Source organism: Labrus bergylta, chromosome 16 (assembly GCF_963930695.1).
Source record: "Labrus bergylta chromosome 16, fLabBer1.1, whole genome shotgun sequence".
In the NCBI taxonomy this organism is placed as follows: domain Eukaryota; kingdom Metazoa; phylum Chordata; class Actinopteri; order Labriformes; family Labridae; genus Labrus; species Labrus bergylta.
The window spans coordinates 12845274-12867698 of record NC_089210.1 but is presented as its reverse complement, the minus strand read 5'-3'; the positions used below and the strand labels follow the sequence as shown (position 1 = coordinate 12867698).

Sequence of the window (22425 nt, the reverse complement as noted above, 5' to 3'; positions counted from 1 at the left end):
GTTGAAAAAAATAACAAAACTGAGTGTTAAAATAAGCAGCACATGCTCTTTTTTTTTTCTTATAGACACAAGGCTCATGAACTGATGTTCCAGTCTGCCTGTAGAAAAATTAAATCTGACAAGCTTCAGACAAGTCATATTCAGAGTGCAGATTTTTTTTTGGATCTATCAGAAAAGAAGATGCACTTCACACATTAACTGCCTCTGCAATTACAAAAACATGCTGTTCTGTCTCCTGTCATGCAAAACTGCCATTTTCAGACTGTTGGGGCTGATTTCACTGATTGTCATGCATTCATACTTTTTATTTTTACCGCACTTAGATACAACAAAATTGTTTGAGAATCCTTCCACTTGAGGCCATGCTAAGTCCAACCTTAGAGTTGTGTGTTAGACTAGTGAGCTGCAATGCAATCAGACAATCAAATAATTCAAAACAGGGCACTGATGGCCTTGTGGTTGGCAGCCTGATGGCTGTTCACGGTCGCAGCCAACATACGGAGGCTGTAGTCCTCCAGTCGGGCTGCCTGGGTTAGAGTCTGACCTGCGGATACTCTCCAGTATGTCATTCCTCACTCTCAATCCCAATTACTCACTCTATCCACTGTCCTACTTTAATAAAGGCAAAAAGCCCAAAATAAATCTTAAAAAAACAATTTATTTTACTCCCAAATAAAACTTTCAACAAACATCAGGAAGAAGGATCAGTCACCTTTACATGAGTGTGTTCATACTCCACAATCTGACTCAGCATTTTCTTGTGAATGGAGACATTTGAGTCCTTTTTAGACAAATCTGTGTCTCGCTGAAAGGCAAAAGAAGAAGCTGTAAACTTTTTACATCATTCACAGTATCCTGAATTGCTTTTTACAGCACATACCTGGCAGGTGAAGAGCTTCAGAATCAGGTGACACTCTCCCTGAACCTTAGACGTACTAGATCGAGGCTCCAGCTTGAACCAGGTGTCATAGCCAGCAACAGGCATCTCCTGCATGATGGAAAAACAGACGGTTTGCTGACTTACTTCCAGGGAAATTCCTCAAACTGTATCGAGGAATCTCTTTGAGGTTTGTGTTTGATTTGTAAGAGCAACTCTGCACCATCTCGTTTTAGAGAATCGGTTTTAAAGTTTTTTCAAATCTTGCTCACGTTCATAGGGATGTTGAGGCATCCCAGGAAGTCGTCTGCGTTCTCCTCAGAGCCGGATGATGCAGATCCATTGGAACGCACCGACTTTGCAATCTGCTTAAAATACCTGACGAGAAAAGAGTGTGAGGGAAAATGAGCCTCTCTTGTCACATCCTGACTTTAAATGTACTGATGAGTGAGAGCTGTCATCTAAAAGTTTCCATTTTTAAAGCATTTAGCTAACGCCTTCAGTCCCTTTGATTTAAAGTTACAGCAGCAGCAGAGTTTTTTGGTCCAACCTGTCTAATATTCACATCCTTCAAATTGCACCTTTTCTTTAGTTTCTTGGTTATGACTGACATTTCCAAGTTTTTATTAAACATGTCTGCAATTTACTTGTCTCTCCATGGCCGCAGCTGAACTCTTTGTGTGCACAGCTTTATTGGCATCGGGCTTCCCTGTATGTCAGTCATCGGTTTAAAAACCCAAATGATGCCCAAAAATGAACAGGCAGGTTTATATCAGTGTTTTCAACAAATGTAGATAACAACTTTTGGCTTACATCCTTTATAAAAAGTTAAATTTTCAGGCTGTCTACTATCACTATACCAACCGGATGGATAAAATATTCCATCTATCTGCGGATGTTGTATCATATTGTATTAATAGATTCAGAAGCCAGTTTGTTCTGATGTGATGCTCAGGGTGGGAGGCTTAAAGCTGTTCAATGTTGCTTGTTTCATAACAGAAGTCGCAAAAGTACGGAATCTAACCATCAAGCATAAAAATAAGCAATTGAAAACACAGATGGCAATGCAAATCTGGAGGGATGGTCCATATTTCAGGGTTAAACAACATCATAGATAAACTGTTATTATTGGACAACAGCCAAAATTTGCATTTTACCATTTCCCTGGATTAGCTTCGAAGAAAATTTGTGGGAGAAAGTTCCTGTTAATGTGAGTACAAAACTACAAAAAGATTATATGAACTTCAAGTCAATTACAAGCTGACAGTATTAGCAGGAAAATGGCTGAATTATATTAAATATATATATATATATATATATATATATATATATATATATATATATATATATATATATATATATAGTACAACTGAGCCTCTTGTCGTAATTTCAGGGGAAATTACCACTATGAAAATACTGTCAATTGTACACCAAATTACATTCTGTCATTCATGTGCAGTGCAGTAATATGAAGAATAATTATCATTATTACCAAATATGTAGCCCAGACAGTCCCATCATTACACTTAATACATTTAGAGTCATTAAGAATGAAAAAAACATGGCTTCTTCTACCTTCCCATTCCTCGAAGTCCACTGACTTCATTGAGCTTTTTACAGGCTTCAGCAACAGACACATCATCGTCATGATCCCTAAAGGAAAGAAAAAGAGCCAATTTTATTATCTGTGCACAGCAATAATCTAAAGCAAACTCTCAATAGTGTGTTTTTTTTAATCACATCACATCACCTTGCACCCCATGTACCTAAGCTGGTTTTGTAAAATCTTTATTACCTCTTTAACATTTTTACATAGAGTATAGGGCTGTCAAACGATTACAATGCCGATTAATCACTACATTTCAATAGTTAATCATGATTAATCACATTATTTTTGTTAAAAAAAAAAGTGACGCTTTTATTTTGAATTTTTGTACTGTCTTAAGTGAAAGTTCTTTCCATTCTTTTAGAATTGAACTCTGCTTTTATTTTGAAATAAAGTAAGGGCTTACTGGTAGATCAAAGGTTACAACATTAACTTAAAGACAGGAAAAGGAAGTCGTTATGGATGAAATGCTAAATGAAAACAGCTGAAATGTAAAAAAAAAGAAGTGAAATGTATGATGTCATTCGGTGGACTCATCAGCTGAGCCGTCTTTTTTAAGTGAATTGAGACATTCAAAGATGCAGCAATGTCGTTCTTTCATCACTGTGACTACGGGGAGACACTGCAGGGGACAAAATAGCATGCGATAAAAAAATTAATGAGTGCATTAATTTCAAACCATACCTAATCACGATTAACTAGTTAATTTTGACAGCCCTAATTGTGCCTTGCATAAATGACATCATATGTAATAAGCTAAGACTAAAGCCAAAAAAAGATCTCATTAGCTATCTCTGAAACATTCATATTGATAAGCTTTGTCCCTGGTAAATGTCTAAGATAACAAGCCCTAATTTGATAAATACTTAATCACACAAAAAACAATATTTTTGTCCATTAAATCTAAAAGACATTCTCTGTTTGCTTGGCAATCAAAGAAGTGAAATTCGATGGCTTGTCATTATGATTTCTAACGACTAACTACAGTATAAAATCAAACTCAGCTCAAATGTATGTATTGCATGATTTTTACTTTGTGTTATTTTGTTTTCGGTGATACAATAGCTATACGTAATATAAAAGTGAAAAAGAACTAATGCACAAGAATCTTACCATATATCAAGGTGTAAGAGGTCACTATGAACATCATCTATTTCACTGTAAAAATACAGAAAACAGGTCATTATTTCATTCATTTTTTTCTCCATTAATACAAAATAATAAATAATAGAAACGTCAATCTTTCAGCATTACACAGACATCACAATGTTCTGCCCATCACTGACAGTTCAGAATGTATCACATGTCACCATGTCAGCTCCTCAGATAACGGTCAAGCTGCTGTACTCACAACACAAATTGCTCGTCCCACACTGGGTTGAGGGTCTCTGGTTTGACCTCGGTCACCTGGATACACCGGGCAGGTAACACCTCCTTGGTGCTGGAGCGTTTCTCCAGCTTCTCCTTCCTCTTCCTGAAGCTGAACTTTCTCTCCTTCTTGTCCTCCTGCTCCCGCGGACTCTGGCCTACCAAGATTCCCAGCATGCAGTAGGGGTCGCTGTACCCTGGCAATCCACGGGGGGGAGGGAGGGGTGACAAGCAGAACAGTTTATCAATACTATAAAAGAGTTAAAATCATCCTGAGGATGCTCTGACAGCAGTGAGAAAAGAACGGTTTTCCAGTTTTTGTCAAGGGAACAATTAGTGAAGATTATGGCAAAGTTCAAGTTACATTTTTGACCAATTGTGATTCAGCTTTTATCAATCTTTGACATATTTAATCAGGAATGTATGATATGTTGTGTCAAGTGCCATAATACATGTTTAATACACACAGTATTTAAGAATACTGAGTTATTGTCTTTAAACTTTTCTCATAATAATAATAAAAACTTAGAACTCTATGTACCCGGTCTTTTCCCATTTCAATAAATACCATTCACATGCTGAATAATTACATGTATAGTTGTCATGCAGGCGTATGTCACAGTGCTGCTCTGTATCTTAGGGTATTAAGGTGCTTGAGCAGTCTCACCATTTGCGTCCTTGGCCATCAGATTCTTTGCTTTCACGACAGAAACTCTTAAGGAAAAAGTTGCTCGCTGTGAAAAACCAAAGAGTTACAGTCTGCTCAGTAAGAAACTGTAAATGAATGAAAATCAAGGTCATACATTGAGAACATCACAATGAATTTCTTCAACTCAAAACACCTGTATGTCTTGTTAAATAAACATGTGCATGTATTGATGAGTAAGGGACTGTGAAAAATCAATTCTTAGGCTTTTTCAGGTATCTTTGTGAACCACAGGGTAGAAAGCTCAATGCTCAACAAGAGGCAAAACAACTGTGGATACTTTTAAATGGCAAAATATTTCCCCTGTGGTCACAACATGTCAGCAGCAGTCGACCATCAAGTATTTGTAAAGGTCCCTGGCAGTCAAGTCCAAGACACGAAACCATCTAAATTGGGCTTTTAAGATTCGGAGGTATTTCATCTCACATCTCTCCAAGGGCAGCAAAGCACTCCAGCTGTGGCTCTGCAGGTCAGGCTTTCTCCTTATTAATACCGCACCAAACTAACTAAGAGCTTGAGAAAATGTCAGTAAAAGCCCAACCACATCACCTTTGGCAGCACAGCTGAGCATCTAGTGATGCCTTTGATTCAGCACCTTTAGATAACTGACAAGTTCATTCTGCAAAGTGTTTTAGACACTTAACCCTTACGTACTTTTCGTGGTCAGATTTGAAACATTTTGACATCCCACAGCAGTAAGAACACCCTGAATGTCATTGTTTTAGTCTGAAATTCAATGACTTATCTCAAAGTGATTCAAAATACACCAAAATGTTGTTTTCATTGAATTTTATATTTTTGTACAGATGCTACAGATTTTGTATATTGAGGCTGTTCTGGGTCAACTTTGACCAATATCAAGAAAATCAAGACAAACACAAAGTAAAAACACAATTCTAAGTAATAATTGTCAAATATTTTGTAAAAAATATCACCAAAAACAAGTGGTGTAAAACCTGAAAATGACACTCTTGCTTTGGGAAACATCAAATGAGAATTAATCATCACTCTCAGAAATACTTTTTATACATTCTGTTAAATGTTGTTCAAAGTTTTGTGGTGATTGGACATTTCTGTGTATTTTTCCGTGTTTGGTGCTTGTGTTTTTTTTCTTTCAGCGGCTGGGTGTGGCTTATTGGCTGCTGGGGCTCTCTGCAATCACTCACCTGTTCGTCATCTGTAATCACCAGCTGCAGCATTTATACCCTGGTTCAAATCTCCCAAGAAGCCAGATTATTTCCGCCTACACCGTGGTAGATTGGCTTCTCAGTATAAGTAGACTTTTTTGTGCTTTGGATACGTGTCACTAATTATTCCCTTGTCTTCTTTTTTCCCCAGTGCCTCCAACCAATGAGCTCCAGCGCCTCACCACCCAGCCTCTCATTCAAGCCTCACCAGCCTTCACCAGCCCCACTTCAATAAATACCCCTTTAACCACCACCCTGTTTTCCGGTCTTGCTTTTGGGTCCACTTAAAAACCTTTAAGATCATAACAAGTTTAGTAGACTGGTGCACTTTGTTCAATGTGTTCATGGTGTACACTATGATAAAAATGTCATATATGGACCAAAGCTAATGTAAATCGATGTTAGTACCTGACCTAAACTGTTTCTGGTAGAATCAACTATTTATCTGAAATCACTATTAATAACCAAAAAGGTTGAAAATGCAGGGGGAAAAAACACATGACATTTTGGCACATGCATCCAACTCCATTAAGGTCCTTAAACCTGCACAAATAAAGTTATGCTAATATGTCTATTCATTGCTCACACTGATTTGAAATGTATCACACACATATTTTAAGCTTCTTTCTATATGGTGTACATCAACTTGTACATAAATACATCTTCTCTCAGTTATATGTTGTATACATTATTAAACATTTGTTTGACAACTTGCAATTTTTCCTATTTGGGATATAAAAACTGATGAATGGCAAATGTCAGCTCCCAACAAATATCTGAAGGATAAGGTTCTTAAAAAATCATTTGCATGGAGAATGACTCACCTTGGATTCTTGAACCTTTTGGAGAATGATGTCTTGTTCCTCCTCGCCCATATCAAACACCTTAGAGAGCAATAGGACAGAATAAAGAAAAAGAATACTGCCGATATGAATACATAAATATCAAGTTTCTTAATTTTGATACAATTTAAGATAAATAAATCTGACTAAATGTATCAGAAAACACTGCTTTAAAATTCCTACAAAAACACAACCAATCGTTTAAAACAATAATGGTATCACAGAAACTGCAATCACTGGCATGGCATCATCTGAACAGGTGTAATATCATAGATGAATATCAGCTCACAATGTGACTGAGCTTTGATGTTTCATTATGTTTGAGCCAAGAGCATCTGCTCGTGTTCCTACAGCATGCTCACAACAAATAACACAACAAATATAACAACAATAACACCTTGTACAAGGCTGCAGCGGTATTACTGAGAGTGATTTAATTGAGCTTAGATAGAGTCTGTTTTTCATTGAAAGATACCTACATAGCCAGATAGACAGACAGACAGACAGACAGACAGACAGACAGACAGACAGACAGACAGACAGTTACCTTAAGAAGGTAGGCAAATAGCTCTTCATCACTTTTCACATGTTCTGGTTGAGGCACTCCCACCCGGTTGACCACCGTGTATACAGCTTCTTCATAAAGCAGGTCCAGCTACATCAAAACACACTCCACTTAATAACAAGCTTTGTGTTCACTTTCCTTCATGCTTTCTGCTCTGCTGCACATCAAAAGCAGGGTTAGAAATAATAAAAAAAAATGACTTCACTGCCTTCTGTTTTTTTGTGTGACTCTTTAAAATGTTCGTCCCTGCTGAAATTGGATGAAGACTGAGCTGACTCACCTCAGTCCTACTTATTCTGTCGGGGATAAAAGACTGGTCAGCGTGTTCCTGGGGTGGTGGCACAGTGCAGGCCCCTCTCTCGCACTGTGAGGGAACAGAAGTATTAAATCCAAAGAAGAACTGTCTCTCTGAAGACTCTGACAATCAATAATTAAAAAAACAGAAAGTCCATATTAAGAAACGGAGGAACAAATGTAATCCCACAAACTCTGTGACACCTATGCCGATGTATCTTACATTATTAGATTGTTAATACTGGTGGAAAAATTAGTAGGTAGCATTTAAATGGTATAACAGGTCCAAATGGAACTGACTTTCATTCTTTATATACAGTCCAGTTTTTCCAAATATATTTTTTAAAGCTTTTCTGTGTAGAGAGAAGTATGTTGAAAACTGATGCCAAGCACAGACAATTATTCAAAGCCTTTAGCTAGTATGAAATGCCCATCCCAATTTCTGGTCAGCCCACTCCCTAGTTTAACTAAATTATTGTGGAACAGTCCAACCTATAATGAGGTGAGAAAAGAAGAAAAACAGTCATCTCCATCTCTATAAATATTCCCTAAATCCTGCTTTTTCATGAATTACAGGAATTACAATAACACCAAGAGTTAGTGACTAAAGTTATTTAAAAACTCCTATCACCCCTCTAGAACATTACACTCCCATAATACAGGCCTGCACGTGGTACACATACAGTCTGGAAAAGAAGTATGGGAGGTAGTGCCATTATTATCACTACTTTTGAATCATCTATTTATCCTGGGAGGCAGACTCCCGCTCTACTTTTAAGGGTAGGCTTAAAACTTGCTCAGGCTTAAATCAGTGTCTGTTCTAAGCTTTATAGGCTTCGATTGCCAGGGGGGGTTGATGTCTATCCCTCTCTCTCTTTGCATGTCAATAACTTTAAATCTTCATGTCCCATGAACCTAAATAACCTTTTATCTTCCTGGGATGTCTTGAGCTCCCTTGTCAGGTAGGTCCCTGTTGAGTGGTTGAGTGGACCTGCCTGACACCTAGAGCTACAACTATTAATATCAGGCTAACTTTTATTATCAAAGTTATGCTGTTAATTATAATCTTAAAGATGCACGACTCCAACTGCTATAATTGACATTATCAGTCCTCCCCGTTTTATCATCACCATAATTATAAATGCTAATATTACACCTGTTGACTTTAACTGTTGTAATTATTGTGCTTGGTCCTATATCATGACGGTGTGGTTCCTGCTAATACCACACATATTCATACCTTTATTATTGGCATTGTGGCCATAAGTCTGTATTAGCTGCTGTTTTTGTTGCTCTTTGTTTGTTTGTCTCTATCCATCTCTGTCTTTCTGTCTCTCCCTCTAGCCCACCTTCCTAGCTCAAATCAATCTCAGCAGATGGCTGTTCACCATGAGCCTGGTTCTGCTCATGTTTTCTGCCTGTCTAAAGGAAGAGAGACAAGTAAATTAATCAAAGACAAAAAATGTTCTTTTACATATGTGAAATTGAATTTTTGTCAGAAAATCTTTGGCGCTTGAACTCTACAAGGAAATAGGGTAATCGAAGATGTCTGCCCTGAGCGCAGCAAGATCTACCCCCCATAGAGTCCAGACACTGGTGGTGGAGGTGTTAGCCTACGATGTGGTCTAATGAAGCTGATGGGATGAAGAAGCTGATCGAATTGTAAAGAATGGGGTTAATGGGTGGATACTGATGATGTCATCTCAGGCTGATGGAATGAAAAAGGCTGATCACACTGAAGAATGGGGTTGACTGAAATGGCTGAGGATGTCGCCTGAGGCTGAGGGGGATGGAGAGGCTGACCAGACTGTGAAGACATGGGTTGACCAGATGATGGCCGATGATGTGATCTTTGAGGCTGATGGAATGAAGACAGTGATGAAACTGCAAAGACTTGGTGGTGACGGGGAGGTGGAGGGTCACGTGTAACGATGGCATCAATGAACTGGTGGAAGAGAAAGCCATATTTTAAAAAAAGAAGACAGCAATATAAAAGGCTAACAATGAAGGAGTTGAGCAGTCAGATATATGTGAGCAGGTGATATGAACAGCTGATGATTACATGAAAATGAGTGGGCATGCGTGGAGGACTGTTTGCAACATAGTATAAGAAAACTACAATGCAGAATATAGTCTTCCTGACTGAACTTTCGCTGGAGCTAGATTTTCTTCCCCGCTGGTTACTTGCTAAAAGTGTTTTGCTAACGGTGGATTATAGGGTTGAGGGAACATAAGACTGAGGGAACATAGGACTGAGGCAACATAAGGCTGAGGGAACATAGACACGCTCCCATAAAAAAACAAGTAGCCCAAGGCCACTTTTGCTTTCAAAGCAGCTCAAGAAAAGTGCAAAAGACTCCTTCAAAAGTTAGACATCTTTAGTAAGAGAAGGCGCCAAAATGTAAGTTTTCCATACACAATATTCTGTCATGCTCATTACAACATTATGTGTATGTGCCTTATACAGTGATGCATTTTTCTTCTTCTTTAACTCCTCTGTCTTACAGCAATTTGGAAATGGGGACATCAAATTGCTCCAAGTAAAGATGTGAATGCATCATGATTGCCTTGTTAGCTATGGCAGCAGGAGGAGCAGAACACCATCAACAGCAGCTTGTCACAGCTGAGCTTCCAATCTGCTGAGCGCCCTACTCAACCCGGTCCTCCTGTCTACCAACAGCACACTGGTCAAAAAAGGGAGCTCAGTAACATCACTGAGGCCTATTGGCTCCATGAACATGCTTCAAGTGTGGAACAGACGGAAAGGTGGAAGGTGGGTATAGGGGGTTACCTCAGCCTGGGCGGCCCGTAGCATGTTCTCCTGTTTGTGCAGAATGGCATTCACACGCTCAAAGAACTCCACGCTCTCCTCAGAAACCCTGCCAAGGCGTGGAAACAGAACCAGACTTCATATCTAGAATAGAGGTGTAACTCAGAAAACATGTTTATTACATTAAAACAAGCTAGGTCAAATGTAGGTTTTAATGGAAAGTGGATTATTTCATCAGTCTGAGAGAACATTTTTGGCTAGTAAAAAAGTAGTAGTAGATAATTTTATTGACATATCATTATCATTTTACAATGTCTAGATTGATAATCAGCTGAGACAGTGAACAGTGAGAATCTAGAGGGAAATTTTGGCTATAGGCTATGTAAAGTAAATAGACGTTTGATTAGCCATTAGCATCAGAAGACAACAGCTATTCATAAGTGATTCAGCTCCTTACCAGCTAAAATAATCGTTAGCTCGGGATTAGCAAAAGCATGTTTTACTTTAGTAGTGCTACACAATACAATAAGAAAGTTGTAAATTCCTTGCTAACATGTTGTTAGCTATAGCTCTACAAAAGAGGAAAACATAGCCTCAGTATTAATGTGGTGAATACATTAACAGTGAGAAGATCACACTTCATGTTTGCAAATAAGGATAATCTGTTCTCTTTCACTGTTGAATGTAGGACTTCATCCCCTGCAGTTATTCCCCGTATTGCCTATCAAACACTGTTTAATCTTGTGCACTAAGAAGACCAAAGTTCTCAGCAAAGCAACAGGTGTCTGCACTCTACATGAAGCATGCAAATCTACTTCAATGAGCTGGGCTTCATGCAAAAATGCAAATTATGTTTTCTGTTTCCTTCAGGTGTGAGTGAATCCCACGGTCTCCCGTAGGTCTCAGTTGCCATGGTGATATAGGCACTTTCTAGGGGAGTAGTTGGCTGAACACCTTGGGAATCCCCACCACCTCTCAACCCCCACCCCACCCCACCCCCCCCTCCCCTCACCAATCTCTCAGTGGGCATCTTCCTCTTGGCCTGTATGGAAATCAGCGGAGCAGGCAGCAGCTCTGATGTGAGCTGTACCGAAGCCGTTGGGTACAGTCATGCTGTCTGCCTGTAACACCTAAAAATCCACCACCACCCCGCACCAACCAGCTTCCGTCTTCTTCCTCCTCTCCCAGCCATCCCCTGTCACATTATGCAGAAGAGCCGTCCGCAGAGACCCCCGTCACGCTCCTTTATTAGCGTCATCGAACACGGCAGGCGTGTGGCAGCCCATCCCAGCACCCATTGACTCTCACCCTGGTGGGGGAGTGGATAGCAAAGCCCTAAGGTATTGATGAGGACTAATGGCAGCCTTGCTGGGCTTACAGTTGAACCAAACCTAGCAAAACTTAAAAGGTGGATACATCTGCTTAAAATGAATAAAACCTAGTATAAACGCAGGACAATCTGTGAAATTCAGTCTTCTCTTCAAATATGGGTCTGATCTGAACTATGAAATGAAAGCAATATGATGTGGCACTATATATTATGACACAATTTGACACTATATGATATGAAAAGATACAAAACAATACCATACTTTGTGATACAACACGTTACAATGATAGAACACAAGTCACAATAGGACACTGAAAGAAAAGATTTTTAACCATATGATATGCTATGCTATGTAATGAAAGGAAGCAAAGAATGACAAATCTACTAATTGTTTGGTCCGTACTGTAACACAAGATTTCTCAAAATATAATTCAGATTACTTGTGTCATCCCGCAGACTGCCAATACAAAAGTTATTACCTCAAATATAAAAACAGCTAATATTTTAATGTTGCAATCTTTATCCACTGACTGAATTTTGAGCAATTCATTTCTCAAAAAATCTCAGAATAATTATCTGCTACCAACTTATATAGTCACTGTTTCGTGTCTAATTGGTAGACCCTGTATGTTCACATAAACCTGGGAGTTGAACCTTTCATTTGTTGCTATTAAAGGATCAATATGTAAGATATCTACTGAATTAAAATTACTTTTCTATATCATCAGACAATAAGGAAACATGCTATAATAAAGTGCTGGCTTCTTTGATAACAATGCAGCAGCCAGTATGTCCTCCTTCTAAGTTTCAATTCAGGGTCGGAATGGTTTGTTTTTGTTTTGACCAGAGAAGTAGTTTGTTCTAAGGCTCCCCCTCATGGCCGTTTTGGACACCCCTTGATTTTCCAGGCGAACGGCAAACCAACAGGTGTTGCAGCGATGGAAGCAGGCAAGCGAACTGGTTGCACGGCCAGAAAGGATAAATATTGGAGATGCTTTTGAAAAACGGAGTGAGGTTATAGTTCGCCGCATATAACGCATCTGTGTCTCAGGTCTCTCCAATATTTTGAATTTGGACTGCAGTACCAATTTTAAAAGCTACGTGTCACATGTCACATTATACATGTCACATATTGCTCCTTCAAAATAGTTTTGTCACAAATTTCGGCCTATGCTTTAAGCCTCACTCTCAAATACTTAGTCTACAGTCTTTGGATGAGTCCTCAATCAAAGCCAAAGTTCCACTGACAAGACATGGGAGGCTATGTTTCCCAGAGCTTACAGCTTTCATTTGCACACATAGTACAAATAAGCTTCATTTGATTTGGATACTTGTGAGACACTCAATTCTCTCCACATCTATCTTCAATCATCCAGGGCTTTCTCATATCCAGAAATCTGTTTCTTCTTCTGTCAGTCACACAGCTTGAGGATTTGTCCAGACAGTCGGGGATCTTTTTTGTTTTGAGCTTTGGGACTGCGTGTTTATGAGCAGAAATAATTCCCTCAAAGATGCAAATCAAGTCAACTCTGATTTGTTACAACTGAAAAAAAAAAAAAGAGAAAGACTCTGATATCTTTTAACCTTTCCGTCTTTTTCACACACACACATGCACACACACGTATTCACACGGCAGCAGAATAACAAAATGATTTGATGTTGCTAGGAAACAGGTCCTTTTTTTACACTGTCATTTTATTCTAATTTATTTTGAGAATTCATTCAGTTGCAATTTCCTGTTTGGAGAGTAAAACAGAAGGAAAACATAAATAACTGGACGAAAACCCTGAACTTCTTCCATCTGCCAGAATATGTGTTTAAACATGACTAATTGGGAGTGTGAAGGTTACTGCAGCCCACACATCCAACTTAAATATAATATGGCAGTTCATGCATGGTAATTAATAGTGCAGACATCACTGTCATCTGCAGCATTAAAGACAGTGTTGAAGTCTATGCATTCTCAGATAATAAGAGGATTTGTCGCTATCAGGTTGATGGCGGTTGTCGGGGTATTAATTCATCTTACAGCTCCTATCAAAACAAGGATCTCCCCCCTTTATACGACACACAATACAATGTTTGTTCAACACTAATTACACATTTGATTAAGCCATAAAACTTTACAGGTGAAAAGGCTCTAATGTGGAGATATGATCACAACAGCTCTGGTACAATCTCTCTATTCAGTAACCTGTGAAACAGCAGTCTCCCAGCCCCAGCTACCAGCAGACAAAGCTGCAGCATGCATGTGTGAAATGACTTCAAACTCAGGTCTTCTTGGGTGGTTCACACAACTGTGTTACAGTTTTCTCTTTCACTCTGCGGGTCAGTGGCTGACAGAGGCTTTAATAAAGGAAAAGGCAGTTTAACGCTCCAAAGCTATATAAACTACACGATCGATAAGGCATGTGCAGAGAGGTGAGGAAGCATGTTCCTTGGATTTAATTTGTTAAATGATGGCTATCAGCTGCAGCTCAAGATCTGCCGAGCTGTAAAGGGAAATCATTCCTGACAGAACTGTATACAGCTAAAGAATACATAAGCATTATGGGTATTCTTTCCTCGTGTAATACATCATCAATGACGTTAATTGATGACAGGACGAGGGTGATGATATAATGACCAAACAATGAAACAATGCATGTTTTTCTCAGGGTAGTCAAAGGCTAGTGTAGCTTACAGTATTCCTCTGAGCTCTATTGTAGTTCAGCATCTTTGAAGAAAACATCAAAGATCCTTTGTTTTGTACTCTGAGACATTTTCCTTTATTATAACTAACATGCGGACTATTGTTAACTTTAAGTCAGTCATACATTCACCACTGTCAGGGCAAAACTGCTCAATTAGTTTGGTACCCCCCAATGGGTCGCTTCATAAATCTGATAGAGTTATGAGGAGGATGATGCGAGAAGACAGAAGAACACAGCATAGTGATGCTGCAAAGAATCATTTCTTGGACATTCCTCTAAAGTTTTCGCGGATGTCTGTGACATTTTTGTCTGTTTTACCGCTGCAAGACCTTTGTCAACACAATCTAAGATGATAAGGGCAAAAAAAGCAAAACAAAAACTCCCAGATGAGAGTTTGCAGGTGATAAAAAAAAAATGTTGGTGATCTATGTACTCAGATGATTTATATTATATGGCAGAGGATTAGGGCCAATGACATTTTTTTTGGTGAGGGAGGGGGGGTGTTCTGACTTTTTTTTTTTTTTTAGAATTCGGACTTTAATCTCAGAATTCGGGGGAAAAAAAATAGAATTCTGATATTAAAGTCAGAATTCTAAAAAAATTGTCAGAACCCCCCAAAAAAAATTTCAGTGGCCCTAATCCTCTAACGTAGATTTATGTAACCATCCAAAGATAAAAAAAATGTTTCAAACAAATGCCACTGTTTGAGTAATGTTAGCAAAACTAGTTTACATACAACTCATTGACAATCAGCCTTGTCTGATATGTGTGGAATGTTAATCATTTATGTATTTAATTGCTTGACATTATAGGTCCCCTTTAATGTCATTCTAAATAGGTTGTGTTTTTCTCAATTATAAAAAAAAATGAGAACTTGATATAGTGTCACAGGTCAAATTCATTACAGGCAAAGACAGTTCACTGCTGATGAAAGGGAGCTAAATAACAGACAATAATAAAACAAAATGCAAATATAATCATAAGTCCCTGTGGGCTTCTGAGACAGTATAACACAAGCTCATCTCAGTGTCTTGAGGTCTACAACCAGTCCACATTGAGCTAAAAGCATCATTTGCTCGCCTTAATGAAAAGGTTCACTCTCAATATGCAGAAAGTGATCAGCCGACTGTGCCACTGGGTCAACAACTGGGGACGGAGCAGCCCAAATCCACCTGGCCTCATTTGCAAATTCTCAATTAAAGTGAGAGTGCAGACAGGCCAGCAGCAGAGCGAGAGTATAACAAAGATCAACAGCCTGCCTCTAATGATCAGCTCTCTGGGTGTGTGTGCGGCTCATCAGGAGGCTTTAACACCAGGGAGCTGGCATGGGAAATGAGAAAAAGGTGAGATACTGACAGATCACATCACTCTTTAATGAATCACACAAATATGCTGCCATTTGCATTCACTTTGGGTCGTGCTAATTCAATAAAAACATAGACATCGCGACAGGAATAAGAAAAAAAAATGCATTAAAAATCGCTCCAAAGATAATGTCTGTTGGTTGTTGGAATTCAAATTTGGTCAGTGTTCAAAACATCGTCTGAGGTTATCTTCCATGTTAAAAATAGACTTGCTTGTCATTACAAGTATAAGTTCACACAGTGGCAACAGCCTGTGTTTAGGTTGCTATAGAAACCTCAGGTTCATACTATTACTTCTGGCTTCAGATGAAGCTTCAAAACAAGCCTGAAATAAGAAAAGGTGGATTTTACCTGTGCCACTTCATTAGCTGCAGAGGCAGGCAAGGGAAAAAAAAAACAAATAAAATGAACAAAATAATAAAAACTTGAAGACACACACACACACACACACACACCACACACACCACACACACATACACACACATACACACACATACACAATCAAGGAGTTCAAAGGCGAGAAAAAAGGTATAAAGAACAGACAGGAGAAAGACTAAAATCCACAAAAACTCTTTATTCTCTATGCCTAACATTTAAAGACAAACATAAAAAGCATAAAGAAAAAGAATAAAAGAACAAGAAATACACAGTAAACTATACACATACACGGTATACATACTGTATCTACAAACTTAAACATACATACATTACATAAATGATATAGAGCATAAGACAAAGGTACAAATAAAAATACAAACATACATATTATTACATGGTTTGTTCTGGTGTTATTTTTAGATTTAAAGTAAAAAAATATAGAAACGTTCAGTGATGCAAGCTAAGCAAAACAGCTGGTGTTCATTTTCTGGGTGCGTTAATTAGAATAAAATATTAATAAAGTGGATTCAATCGTTTTTGTCATTTATCCAGAATGTCCTCATACATATCTATTTTTATCTGGAGAGCATGTTTGACAGCCGAAAAGGAAATTTGGGCAGTGTGTCTTCATCAACTGATTGATAGTTCACTTAATGACATGTCAAAAAATTCGGAATCATATCCATCGTGATTAATTGGCAAGTAGCAAAGGTGCTTATCTTTTTTAGTTTTTCCTGCTCGACTGCTAGTTTAAGGTTATGCAATTATCTGAATTATTTTGAAAATGCCTTTATATGTGGGTTACTGCTAACAGACTACAGTGCATCTATTCACACAACAACATGTACACACGTATAAACAAACACGCTAGTTAAACTGAAAAACACATAGATTTTACAACAAATTCTGACATGAAACAAATACATACACAAACCAAAATAGAAGCAGATTTTCTCTCCTGTTTTAAAGCAGCACGGTGTCTTCATTATTGCGGTAAAAGAAAAAAAAAGGACAGATGTGCTGCGCTAAGGTGCACTCATATGAAGGCGGACACATGAAGTGCAAACTGAAGAAGGAGAAAGCAGCATTTGTGAGCCGAGTCAGGGCCTGACTGTGCATGTAATAGAGAGGTTGATGTGTCCTTTGGGAGGGGGACGAGGCAGCTGTGCATGGCCGCGTTACTGGAAGTCGCAACTCTGGAATAAATGCCAACCACACTTAAACAATGTGTGTTGACAAGAAATGTTGACCTGTGGCTTCAGCTGGTTGGCCAGTGGAAAACAAGAAACACATGAATTATTGCTTAAAAGTGTGTGCTGCTGTTTTTCAAAAGGCTGTTATTATCTTTCAAAAGCTACACTGACTGCAATTTAATTCCCCTTAAAAAAACACCCATTATTGAAGCTCTGCTTGTTCTTAACTGTAATAATCAAGCAAATCTCTTGCAATGAACTGTGCTTCTGGACACAGTAATATCTTAACATCTTGCCTCCTGCCTTGAGCTTAAGCTAGGCTTATTTTGTGACTGACAGTAATGCAGCGGGCAATCAGTTGCCACACATATGCAGAGCGCTGACTGACAGCTACAGAACTTGAAGTCATGTGCACGTGTGAACCAAGTGACTCACCTGCGAGGTAAGGGCTCAGGACAGTGAGTGAGTGGGCTGCTGGCAGTGGGCGGAGCCTCCCTTCTGCTCCTCAGCGACTGGCTCCTCTGCACCTGCCTCAGCACACTACTCTTCAGGTCCAGCAGCGTGGTCATGATGTTTCACTGTCAGAACACAAAGACATCATGTCACTGTCAAACGACACTTACAAGCACTAATTATATGTGGTTGATTCTGGGGGTTTCTTTTATGCTCTAAGTAGCTGCAAGATCATGCCCCCCCACCCTGTCTTTTAAAATAATGATTCTAATTATAATTCTTTTGTTCTGCCTGATCCCACCGGGTGTCCACCATATATAGCCCAATCATTAGGTCTCGTCAGTCAAGAGTCAATTGATACATTTTTTGGTTTATACTTAGAAACTGTGCAAATCATTAAGCATTAAGCTGAGCCCAGTAAGAGATCCATTATTCTGATGTCTTAAAAACTGATGTATAACATAAAACAGGTTTAACCATACCCACTGTTGTAAGCCTCTAATAACCAATGGCGGTAACGGGGGACATCCATCAGTGTTTGCCACTGATGGACCGCCCCAGTGCCTGCTGAAGGTCCCTGTTTGATGAAGCCCTTGGAATCATTTCATCTGCAAAAGCAGAGAGATTCTGTGCGTGAAAATCACAAATAAAAATGGTGGCAAGGGACAACCCTTGTGGAACACCAATGGGGAAATGTTCAAACATTTGCTTTGAAAACAGGTACTTCTGCCACTCTGGTTATACAAACACAAGCAGGCTTCTAGAGAAGCCTTGGTTACCCAATTTCACAAGCACCAATCAGTGATTCCCATGGGTACAGGATCTTGGGCCTTCTCTAAAGCAACAAAAAACACATGTCTACAGGCTGTGCAAATTCCGCTGAACCCTCCAGGTACACTGCATGGGTAAAGGAGCTGGTAGACTGCTCCACAGCCTTGTTGGTATCTGCACTGTTCCTCCTGCACCTGAGGATTAGCTGCATTCTCCTTTGCAGCCCCCTTGAATGGGTGCCCCTGGGAGTTTGACTAGAATGATACCCCCCATTGAAGTACATCTTTCAGTATCCTCTTTTAAAAAGCGGGAAGTACCAGCGTGGTTTTGGTTCTCTTCAGGCATTGTCCAATGCATCCAGCTGACACTGACAAGGCTAGCCAGCCAAGACAGCCCAACAATGTCCAGAGCCTTCAGCAACTCAGAGTCAATCTCATCCACACCTGGCACCATGCCACTGTGAAGCTTCTTGACTACCTTAGTGACCTCTGCCAAGGATATGTGTAAGGTTGACCCTGGGCATTTAAACTCTACCCTTTTGTCAGAAGATCTGTTGGTTGGGTTTAGGATTTCCCTTAAAGTGTTCTATCCACCACTTGTCAAAGTCAGCATTCCTTCTCTGCTTAAGACATCCTCAGCCAACTGTAATCCCTTTCTGAGTCGTCCTATAGTTTGCCAGAACTTGATTTAAAAAAAAAAAATCAATATGTCAAAAGCTTAATCTGCACTCTGCTTGTAAAGATAAGTATATTTTTGTTTATTGAGATTCAACTCATGATAGGGGTAATTGTGATTTTTGCATGAAACACCAGAATCTCCACCTTGTCATGCATCTGCAGTATCTTATCTAGCCTTTTGGAGTTAATCCTTTAAATCTCCACAGAAGGTTGGTCATCTATAAATACCTATAGTTCAATATTGAGGCCGCTCACTAAACCCTCAAAGGAACAGAATACATTAGCTTCCACTTTTTTCAAGTGCAACGTAACAGTTTAAAACACTGTGGCAACAAGGCCATCTGAAAGGCACACGATGTTTCATTTTATCATGCATTTCAAGTGAGAAAAAAGTATGAAAAAGATCCAATTATGAGTCATTTATCTCATACATGTCGGTTAGTTGCTGCAGAAAAAAAAACTAAAGAATAATCACACATCTGCCTAGCAACTAAGGTAGAGAGAGAAACTGACAAATCAAAGACACGTCTAAACAGCATCCAATCACTTTTGTCCCTGTGTGTCCAATTTACTGCATTGTACGGTGATGTGATGTCCCTATAAGCTTTAATACCAGCTCCACCTGGGAGTCCTTTGTGAGCCTCCAAAAGTCAGTGCGTCTGTGCACAGCCTTGACGAAGGGAGCGACAGAACACCGAAAAAGAAAAATAGAATGACAAGGGCACAAGAGAGAGGGGTTGATTGATGGAGAGAAGCTGTTTCACACAGACTCTGACAGTCACACAATCTTTTCACTAGTTGACAGCCAGTGTCTGCAGATCTGTGTGAATAAGAAGCAATGAAATGCAGGCTGGGAGCTAGTTTGTCTATAAAAAAAACGTTGTAGCTGCTGTAATAGGGTGTTCTTGTGGACAGACATTCTGAGTCGATGTTACAGGCAATGTTGAATTTTTTTTTTTTTTTTCAGATGGCGGTGCGGAAAGGTTGCCAGTTTTGGAATTACAGTGCTTACACCAAATGGATCCAGAAAATTAAACATATTTGCCTAGATGACAGCTATCACTCAGGCCACCACTCAGAGCTCCAGGACAATTGCACAGAGTGCACACTGCAGCCGGCTCTCAGCATCTGAGTACAAGCCAGATATTCATGGTACAGTGTTGCATCATTTGGCTGAGCCAAAAGACAGTATGCTATTGATCCAGGGGGCTGACACCTGTTATCCAATTGGAGTTTCTACACTTTACTCTATTAGACTAAGTGTCAATACTCCTTCTCTGTCAGATGTTATCAGTGTCTCCTTTTCACTGTGCAGCAGGGATAAACTGTTGGAATTTTACCTTTTTTTTCCAATAGTGTTTTTCCAACATGGCATTTAAGAATGAGGTGTTGGAGAAAGTTAAGTTATAAATACACCCAGCTTTCCCACCACTTATCAACATAGCAAAGTGTCTTGAGGGATTGCTTTATGATCTATTGAAGCTACCTCAAGTAGCTGCCTCTGATAGATTTATTCCTGTTTGCTCCTTAAATGTCATGGCTAAAAGTCTCTTGCTCTTTGAGTCTGACTGCAGCTCAGAGTTGTTGAGGTCTGCTGTCAATCTCTGGCAATATGTCATAAATATAAAGGTAAAATGGCTAAGTTTAGACACTTATGTGAATCCAAAGGAATTCGAAACAGCAGGTAAACAGCAAAGTCATTTTATTTTTACCCCTGCCCATGCAATAAGAGGTTAGGTTTGCTCCCCTGATGTAGCATGATGGATTTGTAAAGCATTTATCTAAAATCTCAAAATCATAAAAAATAAAAATAAAAAATAAAATAAAAAAAAATCTCTTTTGCATTGCAATAAAAATGTTTCCTTCTTGATAGAGAGAAAGTAGATAAAGTGATAGAACATATGATCAGGAGTCTGTATTCAGAGCTTTCAGTCATGTGACCAGTGCCAAGAGCTGGAGGGCAAAAAGAGTTTATGCAATTAGTGGCCACAACTGAAAACAGTTTAGAACTGCAGCACAGGCTTTTTAATTTTCCATCTCATCACATGACAACCCTTATACATCACACGGGACGATATTTAAATTGCTAGAAACGGCAAAGGTCTTACGGCAGGTGTTACGGTTTAAAGAATAGCCATGTTTACTGGCAACCTTTAGCCAAATGCATCTGTGGTTGACGAACGCACAGTGTCTTAAAGAATGCCTCTTTGTTTAGCCTTTAATTAAAGACATATTTAATTTAAGTATTTTTTGACATAATACAGAATAAAGAGGCATTTGTTAGGACATGTTTATTAGCATTCGTCTGAAAGTCCTCAGTTAACATGGTCACTTTTTTGCCCATAACACCAAAACGTCACTTGAGGGATGTTTGCTTATATTTAAAGGAAGAATTTGAAACATTTGACACATAAATTCAGCAGTATATCCTCTGTAAATGTCTCTCTGAGTCATGACTATCTACAACGAGTGAGAAGCTCGAGTCCCATTTGCTGTGTTGTTGTCGGAGCCGTGTTAACATCATGTTTACATGGACGGGACGGCCTTACATATAAAGCTGTTTTAGTTAAGGACTTGAGAAAAGTAGAATAACATACATCATATCTCGGTCATTCCATGTCAATTTATGTTCAATATGAAGCTACGAGCTGACTAAAGAGCGCTAACATTAGCCTGCTAACACAACAATGATGGACACAGGCAATTGCAGCTTGAGACAAGCTTGTGGTTAATGGTGCTTAATAATGGTTGCATTCTAATTGATAACTCCTTCATGCGAACGTGAGGGGAGAGAGGTTGGAGGTGTGCTGCTGGAGGAGAGCGTAGAAGCTGGGACGCTCCAGAGACAGACCACGGCGCATGCTGTAAAATACGAGCATTGACTAGAGTTGGAACAGAGCCGTAGCGCACGGCACTCTCAGATTAAAAAAACAAAAAAACAAAGCCAGAGGTTTTGTGTTAAAGAGAAGAGTAACCACACCAAAACTCCACTAACTATCCAATTTTTAATAAGGTCAGTGAAACTTGTATATAAGAAACTAAGGGACACATTATTATTTTAATAAACATAGCAGCGTTGTTCGTAAGACCCCAATTAAGCAAATGTCAATGTCTTAAAAGGTTATTCTGTTTTGAAACAGGAATAAAATAATAAAAGTTTATTTCCTATGCATGCAACAGATTTTATACAATTTTCAAGAACTGCTTGCACTGCTTTTAGGTGCATTTTGTCACTGAACACCAGAGACACTGTTTTATCTTGGAAGACTTCTATTAAACAGTGTTACGCTCTTTTGCTGACAGTATTAACAGGTTGTACAGCCGGAATACCTGAGGCATGCTGTCTCTCTG

At 39.1% G+C, this 22425-nt stretch overlaps 1 protein-coding gene across 2 annotated transcripts in view; it reads right to left on the bottom strand.

Annotated features, from left to right (window-relative positions):
- baiap3 (BAI1 associated protein 3) overlaps positions 1-22425 on the bottom strand; it is a 39454-nt gene that overhangs the window by 12235 nt on the left and 4794 nt on the right. For both annotated transcript variants that reach the window (XM_029279015.2, XM_065964980.1), the window contains exons 2-13: positions 17609-17751; positions 10237-10324; positions 7432-7515; positions 7134-7241; positions 6569-6628; positions 4519-4585; positions 3835-4048; positions 3597-3641; positions 2453-2530; positions 1150-1255; positions 881-988; positions 713-805 (exon numbers count right to left, since the gene is read on the bottom strand). In XM_029279015.2, the coding sequence (XP_029134848.2) occupies positions 713-805; positions 881-988; positions 1150-1255; positions 2453-2530; positions 3597-3641; positions 3835-4048; positions 4519-4585; positions 6569-6628; positions 7134-7241; positions 7432-7515; positions 10237-10324; positions 17609-17742 (1185 nt within the window). In that variant the 5' untranslated portion in view covers positions 17743-17751. The remainder of the gene's footprint in view (positions 1-712; positions 806-880; positions 989-1149; positions 1256-2452; positions 2531-3596; positions 3642-3834; positions 4049-4518; positions 4586-6568; positions 6629-7133; positions 7242-7431; positions 7516-10236; positions 10325-17608; positions 17752-22425) is intronic.